Here is a 13816-nt window from a genome sequence, read left to right as displayed (position 1 = left end):
ATGTCATTTACTAACAGCAAGGCTAAGTCTGTGTTAAAGATAAGTAAACAGATTTATGATTTATTCCACATACACTGTCTCAGTATAAATAATAAGGATTAGTGACAGGAAAGGCATCCGGCTGTAAAACAATGCCTCGGTGGCATCTCCAATCCATGCAAGTATGGAAAAACAGATTTAGAAACAAATGTGTGCATGACAAATGTACATTTTATTTATTATATATAAAAGCAATGAAAGGAATAATTATAATGGTATCACATTTATTAATCAGTTAACAATTATTTTAATAAACAGTGGGATTACTATAGCAATCAACATGTTGGATCTTATACAAAAATATGCAAGTCTATGCAATCATCATCATCGTTTAACGTCCGCTTTCCATGCTAGCATGGGTTGGACGATTTGACTGAGGACTGGCGAAACCAGATGGCTACACCAGGCTCCAATCTGATTTGGCAGAGTTTCTACAGCTGGATGCCCTTCCTAACACCAACCACTCCGAGAGTGTAGTGGGTGCTTTTACGTGCCACCGGCACGAGGGCCAGTCAGGCGGTACTGGCAACGGCCACGCTCAAAATGGTGTATTTTATGTGCCACCCACAAAAGAGCCAGTCCAGGGGCACTGGCAACGATCTCGCTCGAAAGTCCTTACACAAGTGCCAGAAAGACGATGCACAGGTGCCATCATGATTTCAAAATCCCACCAGTAATCTTATCAAAATTGTTAAAATAATACTATGCTTTTTACTACACACACATACATACATACACACAAATGCATTTTATAATAATGTTTGTCTTCTTTTTTCAGATGGTGACCCGTACAAAGAAAATATTTGTTGGTGGATTATCAGCATCTACTACTGTTGATGATGTCAGAAATTACTTTAATCAATATGGCAAGGTAAGCAGAGTTTCTTGTAAGCCTTGGAGAAGTCTGTGTGGTGTTAGGACTGTGATGTAGTTTCTTACAATTGTATTACTACTTCTACTAACTTCTACATAACTAACTGATGCAATTACTGATTTTACTGCCTCTTACATTTACTAACGTGAGCCAATGGGAAGCCACTACATAGTCGATCAATTTGCTAGAAATAGCAACTATATCTTATTATATCCTGCTGGGTTGAATACAAAAAAGACACATTAGACAGTGTTGTGGCTTGAATACCTTATTTGATCAATAAGTCTGCTTAATCAGAGCTGGCTCCAGGCTAAACCGCTATAACTAACCATGCAAATATATTTGATATACACACAAGTATATTTACTATCACTGCCATTGCAGTTCACCACTACACCAACTAGTAACACTACTGCTACCGTCACCGCCACCACCACCACCACCACCTATCGCTGCTGTTATGATTAACATCTGCTATAGTAGTGGTGGTAGTGATTCTAGTTAAAGTTGATAGTGAATATGTTGGTATTGTTTAGCCTCGGGTCAGACTTCAATGAGCAGACCTATCTTTAATCGAAAACATTTCAGCAGAGACCTTCCCTTTTGTTTTTGAGGCAACAAACCTTGTTATCCAACATGCTTTCTTCACCTTTGTAAGAATAGGGCCCACACAAGATGAGGGTCAGCCAGTACATTAGTTAGAGGTCTGTGAATATGACAAATAAGCCCCTCCACAAAACTAAAATAAACCATGCTCCCCAGTTTAAAAAAAATAGTCTTGTTTCACTTTGCACAAGTTATCTTCAAGGACCTGTGTAAGATAATAGTGTGTAATTTGAGATTTAGTTACTACTTCTTGCAAGTCAGGTAACTCTATTGAGTAGATTCTGCCAACCGTTGTGCCATGATTTTTTTTTAGGTCAACATCAATTTTAATGTCCGCTTTCCTTTGCTGGCATGGGTCAGACAAAATTTGTTTAGGTAGAGTTTAGATGTCCTTCCTGTTACCAACCCTCACATAGTAATATTTCCCCATGGCTAGACATGTTTTTCAGAGCATCGGGCCTCATGGAGGCAAAGTGGCTGATGCCAATGGCATGTGAAAAACTCCTTGGGCCTTACAGACGTAATGACCAAGACCTTTGGCATTATGCCATGTTTGAGAAGACTTATCAAGCCAAATAAAATCTCAGTTGTGACAGATACTAGTGTCATGCAAATGGCACATAAAAGCACCCATTACACTTTCAGAGTGGTTGGTGTTAGGAAGGGCATCCAGCCATCGAAACTATGCCAAATCAGACGAGTCTGGTGAAGCCTTCCAGCTCGCCAGCCCTGGTCAAATCGTCCAACTCATGCCAGCATGAGCAACAGGCGCTAAATGATGATGATGACTGGGAACAAATGACATCATATGTGTCATGGTGACACTTGTTTAGAACAATCATGATTTCAAGACATGAGGAAACACATGCATGTACATATACACACACACACACACACACATGTATATACTGGAAGAGTGTCCAGCAATAGAAGACCTTCCTCAACAAAGTCCACCCAAGCCATACAAGAATGTAGAAGTGGAGATTAAATTATATGTATGTGTGCATGTACACACACACACACACTCACTCACTCACTCACTCACTCACATGTATACATGCAGCACTTTTGACCAATACCTTATGAGCAAAATTTGGTAGGCAGAAACTGCAAAAGTCCCGTCATATGTACATGCATGTGTGTGTGTATTTGTTTAATGATTTCCTGTTGACTTTTTTGTTTTTTTATGCTAGCATAATTTGGATAGAGACTTTAAACTTTTTTGTTAACCATATTTTCCTTGAAATACACCTTTGTTTCAGTGGATTTAAGAAATAATAAAGAATCTAGTGAAATGATTCTGTCATTATTAACAAATGTTCAGAACATAAATTAACGTGAAATTTTAATAGGAAACTTTAATTTATATTACTTAAAAACAGAGAACCAAGGTTAATTTTGGGCAGATTAGTATCAAAAGGGTCAAGTCAGAATTTTATGGATGGATGCAATTTTCACACACACACACACTTACATATACAGGGTGTCCACAAGGTCTGGGTGCATGGAGTAAATAAAATCATAACATAAACAATTAAATATAAGAAATAATTATTTCTTAAAGTATGTGTTAATCCCCATGTACCCAGACTTTGTGGACACCCTGTATATATATATATATATATATATATATATATATATATATATATATCATCATCATTTAACATCTGTTTTCCATGCTGGCATGGGTTGGACGGTTTGACTGAGGTCTGGAGAGCCAGTGGCTGCACCAGGCTCCATCCAATCTGATCTGGCAATGTTTCTACAGTTGGATGCCCTTCCTAACACCAGTCACTCTGAGAGTGTAGTGGGTGCTTTTTACATTCCGCCAGCACAGGAGCCAGTCATGGGGTACTGGCATCGGCCACATTCAGATGATGCATTTTACATGCCGCTGGAACAGGAGTCAGTCAGGGGGTAATGGCCACAGCTACGATTTTGTATGTATATATATATACCCACACACATGTATGGTCAAGTTTTTATCAACACCACCATCATATGTTTTCTTGCATTGGCTTGGGTTGGAAACATCTAAGGCTTACTATATGTCCAGACATGTTCATATTAGCATACATGCCTGTTTACCACATGCACGCACGCACTCCCCTCTCTCTCTCTCTCTCTCCTATCTTTCTCTCTCTTTCTCTCCTCTCTCCCCTCTTTCTCTCCTCTCTTTCTCCCCTCTTTCTCTCCCCTCTTTCTCTCATCCCTTTGTCTCCTCTCTTCCTCTCTCTTTCTCCTCTCTCTCCTCCCCCCTCTCTCTGTCACATGCATGCACACGGAATTTAAGAGCACACAGAAATGTGAAGAACTTTCCCTACATGTCTGACTGCCTTACATCAAAGAAAACATGTGCAGTGTTGTCTATTCTGCAGATATGCGTACACAATTACATGTGGAGCCTTGGTGAACGAACTCATTTGCCGACACAGCAATTGAACAGTGACCTAGTTTCTCAAAGATGCATGTAAAAGATGCAATGACCTAGTTTTGCCCACATATATGAACACATGCACACACTAGACGTGTAATGCATATAGTTGTTAAATGTATAAACAACATAAGCACATACATATGAACCAACTAGTGATTCTTCTATGTAGTTGCTCAATTTACTAGAAATAGCAGCCAAATTCCTGCAAAATGTATCTTACTGTTTTAAAAGAGGAATGAAATGAATAAATTAGGACACATTTGATCATATATTAGTTTAATAAGATCTGACTTTGGGCTAAACAGAACAGACAATATAATGTAACATGGTTTAGAGCAATTATTTTCTCTGTTTAGTTGTAGTTTCTGTGTGTGTAGTCAAACATGATCACAGTTGTTGATACTATTACAAGTGCATGCATGCATACACATACATGTTTCTATAGGAACACAATAACCTTGTTTCCTGCATGCAGCATATATCAACGACTACAGATGCATATGGCATAGACATTGACCAAATTTATAGTACACATTCACACATAGACACATACATGCAAGTGGACGCACTTTGGGACTTGATTTATATATATACATTAGGGATTGTATGTATGCAATCAGACACACACACAGAGTTAACTGAAGGAGAAGAAACTCGGTGATTGTCCACTTACGAAGAAATATCAGTTACATCTCGATTACAAACCTACCAGTGGACATCAGCTTATAGTGTCCATGCTATGGAACAAAACCACATGGTCCTAAAGTAAACTTTACAGCCATGAATATATGTGTGTGTGTGTGTGTGTGTGTGTGTGTTAGGCACAGGCATGGCTGTGTGGCAAGAAGCTTGCTTCCCAACCACATGATTCTGGGTTTGATCCCATTGCATGCCAACTTGGCTAAGTGTCTTCTACTATAGTCCCAGACTATAACAGCCTGGAGTGGGGGAATGACAAAAGACTAAGACAATTGCCAATTTGCTGTTTGAGAAGACCCATCAAGATAAAATTGAGGCCATGAAGACATCCTTTATGTCCATGCCTCCCACCATCTCACTTTTCCAATCCATAATCACCACCCTGTATTCCTCTTCCTTCTCTGACTCTCCTTCACAGACCTACTTCATGCATGTTCCTGTCAAATCTCTTCCCCACAATATATCTTCCTAAATAGCCCCTACCTCTACCCAGTCACTATATTTTCCCTTCCATCTGCCATTCTCCTTTGGTGATCTCATAAGCTCACCGACCCTTTCCAATCTGTTGTCCACCTCACTATATTACATACACCTCACTGTGTGCTTGGGTGTTCACCCTGTCACATCTTCACCATCTTATCTCTCACTTCACTTTCTCTCTCTCCACCTGAGGTAACCCTGTTTCTTCTCTACTGCAGGACACATCTTTCTTCCTCTGTACTACCCTCCCCAACTCAGTTGATGGGTCTTGTCTTGCAAGTTGACAACCTCACCAGTTCTGGCGCCACATAAAAAGAACCCAGTACACTTCGTAAAGAGGTTGACATTAGGAAGGGCATCCAGCTGCCAAAACTATTGCCAAATGGCCTGTAGAACTTGGCACAGTCTTCCGATTTGCCAGCCCCTTTCAAATTTTCCAATGCTTACCAGCATGGAAAATAGATGTTAAATGATGAAGATGTATACTACAATGTACTGTGCAATTTCAAACATCGTACAACACACACTTTTTGTGCATAAAAATTTGTAATATATTTTATCTTTTTAAGTAAAATGCTACCCACAATTTTTAGTTGCTCAAGTTTTGTATTAAATTTCTTGCACTCGTAAAACATGCTATATACATCTCAAACACACACATATAAATACATACAAACATACACACACACATGTAGTGCATGTTTTTATATGTGTTGCCTGTAAACGGTCTGTGTCATGTGATTGTATTTCTAAAATTCATCTGTGCACGATAGATTTTCATTGTTTAAAGTGATGTCTCAGATTACATGTGTGTTTGTATGTGTGTGTGAGTGTGTGTGTGTATATATATATATATATATAGTTGGAGTGTCTGGTCCTATCATCTGATAATGCTAGGTGTGTGTGGCTTATATATATATACTTTCAGTCAAATATATTTCTGCACTGATGGTTAGCTTCATGGTTGAATGGTTGAGAAATGTTCCACTTCACATTCTTAGTGGATGGGGAAAGAAAACGAATCAGCAAAATAAGAAACATGTCACTCACTGTAACTTGTTTTTGTATAAAACTGCAAATTTATGCCATAAATGTATCTTGGAAGGAAAAGTAGTGCAAGATTTTAAGGTTGTTTATAGATCCCACTCAGTTCTTAATGGCAGGTCTGTGCACAAAGACTTTCCAGTCGTATTGTTTTATTCAGTCATTGGTTAGTATCTCTCTGTCTGTCTGCTGAGAAAAACACTTAACTCTTTTGTTATTATATTTCTGTTGAAATACACTACTCTTCTTTCAATTAATTTTGTACATAATGAAGAATTTAGTAAAATAATTCATTATTAAGCTGGTATAAATTGACACGAAATTTTGAAAGGTTTTAATTTAGATCGCTTTGAAATAAGAAGTTTGTTTCATGGCACTAAGGGGCCCATCTCAGGTGAGTCAGTAACAAATGGGTTAAGAGAGATATATATATGTATAAAATTGCCACCTATGAATAAACTGAAGAGTCATGTAACAAAATACATGCATCTATACAATACCACACCATGAGCCAATGGTTGACCTACAAGAAACAGCAGTCAGAGTTTCAAATGACATAACACCCTACAGCTTGGATGGTTTTGACATCTGCTTGATCAGAGTTGAATAGGGGCTATACTACTGCTACTATCTAAAATAATCATTATTCCATAATATTAAATGAGATGTCTATGGTGGTTTTTATTTTTATCATCACTCCACCTTTTTTTTTTCCCATTATCTACGAGGAATTATATAATCTAAAGTCTTTCCCCTCTCCTTTTTCTGTTTCGCTAAGATAGTAGTTTATAATTTGAGAAAACTTTCGGAGTTATTTCTAGCAGTCTGAATGACAGCATAGGGGCTTCTTTCTTTAGGTTGTGTGGGACTAATCTTCAGGAACTCGTAAAGGAGTCTAGAAGGTTAATAAGGCTGAGGTGCATATATATATATATATGTACACACGCATTCACATATATACACACACATACATATACACACACACATATATATAAACTCATAAAACAGGGAACTAGCAGTGAATATATTTACTGAAGAAGAAACTGAGCCAATAAGGAAGTCAGGGAGAAAATAGTAAAAAGAGGCAAGACACTCCCCCAACACATACTCAATAAAATACACACAATTGTTCTTTGTTAAGAATGTCTGACCCCTAAGGGACCAGCCGATCTCCCATCTATCTCTACCCCCCCCCCCTTACAAAACTACTGTTGTACTCAGCAGTAGTCTCCTTCCTTCTCCTGCTGCTGTGGTCTCTGTATATCTGTTCAGTGTTTGTTTGTAAAGACAATAGGCCTGGCAAGAAGACATGAATGAATATTGGAAGAAGAGTGCAAGGGGCTGAGAGAATAAAAGAATAGGTTAAAAAGAACGATTGGTATGAAAGAATCCCTACAAAAAAAGGAAAGAGTGGCAGGAGTTGTGGTGGGAGAGACAGTTATATTACACTTAAATCTCTTGTCTCTTCTTCCTTCCCTAGCTTCAGGGCTAGATGTGTGTGTATTTGTTTTGTGTCAGTGGGAGGTTTCTGTATGTGTCAAATCTACACACCTGTCTTGTGTATACTTGCTGGATGTGTATGTATGTGTGTGTGTATATACACATATACACACGCACACATATACATGCAAACACACATGCATATATGTGTGTATATCTATGTTTGAGGTTTGTGTGTGTGTGACAGGGTTTGTCAGTCTGTATGTGTGTGGTGAGGATATATCTGGTTTCTGTTCCTCTGTGTGTGTGTGTGTGTGTGTGTTATTGGGTTTCCTGTAGACTACATCTCTGTCTTAATTGTTCTAGAAAGTCCTGTGGCTTGTTTTAACTATCCCCCCTGCCTCCACCACTTCTTACTCATTTTCTGCCTTCCTGTCTGCTTCTTCCTTTACCTCTTCTATTTCTTCCTTCCACCACTGTCACCACCTCCACCCCTCCCCACCTTCCACATCTCACTCTATTACTTTCTCTCTCTCTCTCTCTTTTCCCCCACCTCACTACCACACTGACAGCATCACTTCTTATCCACCTTTTCTCTGCCTCACCCACTCCACTTTCTCTTTTATTCTCCCCCTTCCTTACCTCTGCAGTGTGTTCTATCTCTATGGTTCCCATTATAATGGCACATGCAGTGGATATCTAGTTCATTACTGTTGCCTGGCCTTCTTCTCTCCCCTTGACCAGAAAGGGCAGGTAGTGTCCCTTCACCTCTTAGCTTTACAGTGGACAAGGCTGGAAGGATTAATCACAGCATAAGCATAGGTATGGTTAAGAATCTCACTTTGCTACCACATGGTTTGGGGTTCAGCCCCACAGCAAGACACCTTGGACAAGAATCTTTTTTAGCTCTGGCCAATCAATGCCTTGTGAGTGAATTTTGTAAATGAAAACTGCATGCAAGCCCATTGTGTGCATGTGTGTCTTTGTGCACGTGTCCCCACTCCACCAACTGACAACCAGTGTTGATTTTTGTACCTATAACCTATAGAATAATTATGAGGCTTGCTTTGGGGGCAATTTATCTAACTATATAACCCTCTAAGGCAGCACCTCAAGCATTGCCACAGTCCAGTAACAGAAGCAAGTAAAAGATAAAACATAAAATTAAAACTAATGTTTTGAACATAACTTCACCAAAAGTTGTGATATAAAATTTGAAAGCAAAATTTCAGGATCTATTTTAAAACCGGGGCGCCAGTTTTCATTTATGTTTTATGTAGTGTTTTTGGTACGGAAAGACTTTCAAACTTCGTATACTTATCTATTTTGTGTTATAGAACAGAAAAATATTTTTGTATTCGAATTTATTTCATGTAAAAAATTGTCTTATTTCGATAATTTCTACTAATCACTGACGTCTATTCAGTTGAAAACAGTTAGCACTGTAACGGTGTATATCGTATTAATCTCCTAACCCTAACCCTAACTAGACTGTTAACCGTAACCCTAACCCTAACTCTAGAATCCAAACTCTAAAATTGTTACACACGTAGATACGCACAGCGTAATTTATTATATAAACAATATATGCATATAAATTACAATTAAACCGGATGAAATATGTCACAGGGAATAACATTTTTATGACCGCCCAGCAGTAACTCCATTGAGCTGAATAGACGTCAGTGATTGGTTGAAATTACAGAAATACGACAACTTTAACATGGAATAACTTGCGAATTCCTTTTTTTTGTTAAGAAGACTAAGAGTAAAAGATGTTTTATATGACACATTCTACCAGTGTCCCAAGTTTCAAAGTGTTTCGTTAGTGTTTCGTTAAGAAAATACTGGCGCCCCCGTTTTAAAATAGACCCAAATTTCAAGTTAAATATAAAGTTTGACCTGATCAAGACAACTTATGCTCAGAAGATGTTCCAGCAATAACCATCTCCCTTTTTTTGTACATCTGAGACTACATTATTCAATATGTCCTGTTTTAACCCTTTCGTTACCGTATTTATTTTGAGATGCTGTGTGTTTCTTTGAATTACTTTAAATATAACAGAATTTAGTAAAATAACTTAGTTATCATTCAGCTAGTGTTAGGAACATAAATTGTGACTAAGGTTTGGTAGAAGATTTTAATTCAAAACTTATTAAAACAAGACACTTGTACTCAGAGCCGGTTTCAGCCGGGTTGGTAACGAAAGGGTTAAGACTGTATGTGTGATTTGCAGAATGTGATGGCTATTTAGGGACTATGGAGAGTCTCATTCATTGGCTATGTTAACAGAAGTGGTCTCCTGTAGATTGGCATTGAAAGGTTAGACTTCAGTGTAAAAAATTGACTAATAAACTTTCACTATTTGGTCCCTACCAGTGGCAAAGCTGTCACCCTGACTAATCTTCATTAAAAGAATTTTAAAGCGTCTTCAATGGAGTAAAAGGTTTATTTCGGCCAGTTTGTTCTTTCACCTTTATACAACCCACAATCATGCATTCTCTTTGCCTTACATTCAACATGTCATCTGTTCTTTATCATCATATTAAATACCATTTCCCTATCTATTCCTCTCAGGTTGAAGACGCTATGCTTATGTTTGATAAAACCACAAACAGACATCGAGGTATGTAGGACTTCTTGCGTTTTCATTTTAGATTTCTTTGTTGTTTGTTTGCTTCTATTTTTGTGTGTCAAGACCTTATGTTTTCTTAAAAAGAAAAATATTTGTTGTGTTGTTGTGAATGTTCAGATACAAAACCCTCCTTAAATATATCAAAATATAGTAGTGTATTGAAAAAAAGAATCTATTTAATATGACCCTTGGTAGTAAGAGCTCAAGGATTTTAAAGAATTTGATTAGAGCCTTTGCAATGAGGGGCTGTGTTAATCTATGACAGCTGGTGATTTTGTAGTATGGAATGTAAACTTCCATACTTTTGGTAACGAGAAATGATAGGAAAGAGTTGCATATGAACATACCAAGTGAGAGTTATCAACACTGGGTCCATCTCATTGCTGAAGACTAGGTGTTTGGATTTTTATGCCCTGTTCTTCCTGGGGTACCACCAATATACTAAGTTTGTCTTTGAGAGCATTTAGGTATCTTCATAGGAAAAAAAGTTAATTTCCATCAAATATGAAGATATTGTAAAGAAAAGGTATTAACATGACTATAGAGCAGTGCTTAGCAACCTTTTTTCACCTGTAGTACACTTATATTCTTTTCAAAATCTGGCAGCACACTTGAACTAAAAACATAACTAAAAGAATAGAGGAAAAAATTATATTCAGGTTACACTGTGACACATCTAAGCATCGTCTTGTGGCACACCAGTGTGCCACGGCGTTCCGATTGCGGAGCATTGCTATAGATGGATTATCTTAGATGACAGGCATTTTGCAATGTTTCCACTGACATCACTATCGTTCTGCCACTCTCACTAGTTGTGTGGTTTCTTTCTTTGTATTGTTGTCAGCTCAATTAAAAAGTCTTTAATTACTTTAACCCATTAGCATTCAGATTATTCTGTCAAATGTAATCCTTATTTATTCACATTGTTTTGAATTAACCATGCATAATCTCATAGCTTCTAAATTTCAATGATGTGATTGTTTATTTTTAGAATGACATTGTTGGGTAGGTATGAAAGGCCAGATCTGACTGGTTTGAACATAAAACATATAGGAATATTTGGGTCGGGTTTAGCTTGTTTAAATGCTAGAGGGTTAATCACAGATGATTTACCTGTGATGGTACTGTGTCTAACCTGAGAGAACAATTTTCTCATTCGTTTATCACTAGAAAAACCATAATCAAGTACTCGTTACTCATGTTGGAGAGCATGAGTCACAGGAGAAGAAAGTTTGAGAGGAAGTTGAAAAATTAATATTGTTGCTTTTGTAAGATAATCTTTGTCAAGAATAATAATGGTTTCAAATTTTGGCCCAAGGCCAGCAATTTGAAGGTAAGGGATTAATCAGTACCATTGACCCTTAGTATTTTATTTTATCAACCCTGAAGAGGTGAAAGGTAAAGCTGACTTCGGTGTAATTTGAACCAAGAACTGGAAGCAACACTACAAAATATTTTAAACATATTTTTCTGACTTTCTAACAAATCTGCCAGCTCGCTACTTCAACGACCCTTGTAGTAATAATGATAATAACTGATATATGCCCAAGGCCTCACTGATGGGGGTCTGGTTGTCAACTATGTCACTCTCTGTATTTGATTCTATTTATCAGCTTTGGGAGAATCTTTTGATATTTTTAAAGTATTTTTGCATCGTTTATTCAGAGGGGGAAGGGCAGACCCTATGGCTCTTTTTAGGGTCCCTGACACTGGTTGTAGGGAAGGAGTAAGTTGTCCTCACATCAGAGACCAAGCCCAAATCATTGCAATGAAGTGGACTTTGTTAGAAGTACCCAGGATCCAGGTGATCTTGTTAAACCAGGCATCAGATTAAATCTACCACCCAAAACCAGAACTTCTTTCAACAGGCATTCACAGTTTCCATTTACAAAATTTCACTCACAAAATTTTGGTTAACTTCAGCTGTGATGTGAGACCCTCAAGGTGCAACCTGCTGAGGATTGAACCCAAAATTATGTAGTTATGAAGCATGCTTTTACTCACACTACTACATCTGCCCACCACTTAGTAAAACCAAGTGGAATTTGAATTCTGAACATATAGACATAACTAAACACAAAGTATTTAAAAGCATTATTCTTTAAAAAGAAAAAGGTATTTGAAATAATGTCATAATTCAGGCCATAATGTGCCTTAATAAGACATGACTCTTGTAGCTGAATGCCTCTAATCAACGTTTATTGTCTGTAACAGTGCTGCCAACTTGGAGTAGTACTCTACTAGTAATTTCTAACAAGAGCACACAAGAACCGGCAAAGTCGGGTGGGATATACATTAGATTTAATTGTCCCAAATACTTTAAGTGACATTCTATTTCATCAATCCCTGAAGGATGAAAGACAGTCCACCTCAGCAGGATTTGAACTAAGAATGTAAAGGAATGTAAATACTAACTAAACATTTCTACCAATTTTACCTGATATATATATCATCATCATTTATATGTATATATATTTATATATACACACACATGCAGACAGTGTTATAATGAGGATTAACAAGAAATACTATTGGAAGCTTTGTTTGCTATTTTTTGCATATCATGTGACCATATAGCTGTTCTCTCATTGGCTTGATCACCCCTCACCTGTTGTCCTAAATGGAAGGTGGTCGAGTTTTATTTTTTTCTAACTGTTCTTTATGAATTTATTAAAACATTGCATGGTTTGTCTATCTGTGTGTGTTTGTGTATCTGTGTTTGGATTAGCCAGGTGTGTCTGGTAATGTCTGTATTCTATGTTACCTGCAGATAAATGAGCAATGGCTCCAGCTGATGTCAGTACAATGTATCAGTTGTTATTTAATCCCAGGTCAAATTTGATCCAGCAGATGTTTGATGAAGGGTGTTCCAGATGTGACCACCCTGCCTGTTTAAAATACAGTGTTCTCATCATTGAATTATCTGGAACACACGTGTAGCCGTCCCTTTCTAAGATGATAGGGTGAGATTTTGAGTGAGATCTGGATGTTATATTTAGCTGGCTTTGGGCACCTTGTGGTCATGGACAGAGTGTATGTCACTAACGCCAATACCCTATGCCAAATGTATACACATTTTCACACATATAATTTATGTATATATTCGCAACTAATTTACCATTGCATGTGTAGATGCTTGCATTTTGTCTGTTCATGCTCTGCAATTATAAGGTGCGTATTGCAGGAGTTCTCTGCCACTAGCTATATATACATGTGTGGCAGGGGTATAGCATGGGTTCCCTACTTCTAGCCATATGAAAGCTACTGTGTTTCAACAAAAGCTGTGTTTAAAGTGGCTGCAACACATGCATCATCATCATTATTTTCACTACTGCCATGGCAACCACCACTACCCTCTTCCTTTACCCTTGGCCTGTGTGTGTAGCAGTGGTAATTACCACTACTCGTGGCTGACCAGTCTCCTACTGCAGCCTCTTGGGACAACAAACCTTCACACTATTGGGTTACTACAACATATTGCCACTAAACTACTACCACTACTACTACCATCACCTTTACAACTACTATGACAATTACAATTACACCCCACCTCCAATTATA

At 37.8% G+C, this 13816-nt stretch overlaps 1 protein-coding gene across 3 annotated transcripts in view; it reads left to right on the top strand.

Annotated features, from left to right (window-relative positions):
• LOC106872072 (RNA-binding protein Musashi homolog 2) overlaps positions 1 to 13816 on the top strand; it is a 297794-nt gene that overhangs the window by 183963 nt on the left and 100015 nt on the right. For all 3 annotated transcript variants that reach the window (XM_014918924.3, XM_089353366.1, XM_089353365.1), the window contains 2 exons: positions 818 to 910; positions 10198 to 10246. In XM_014918924.3, the coding sequence (XP_014774410.1) occupies positions 818 to 910; positions 10198 to 10246 (142 nt within the window). The remainder of the gene's footprint in view (positions 1 to 817; positions 911 to 10197; positions 10247 to 13816) is intronic.

The sequence above is a fragment of the Octopus bimaculoides genome, chromosome 6, assembly GCF_046866305.1.
Source record: "Octopus bimaculoides isolate indiv1 chromosome 6, ASM4686630v1, whole genome shotgun sequence".
Lineage (NCBI taxonomy): Eukaryota > Metazoa > Mollusca > Cephalopoda > Octopoda > Octopodidae > Octopus > Octopus bimaculoides.
Note: the sequence above shows the minus strand (reverse complement) of the source record. Positions and strands in the feature narration are given on the sequence as shown.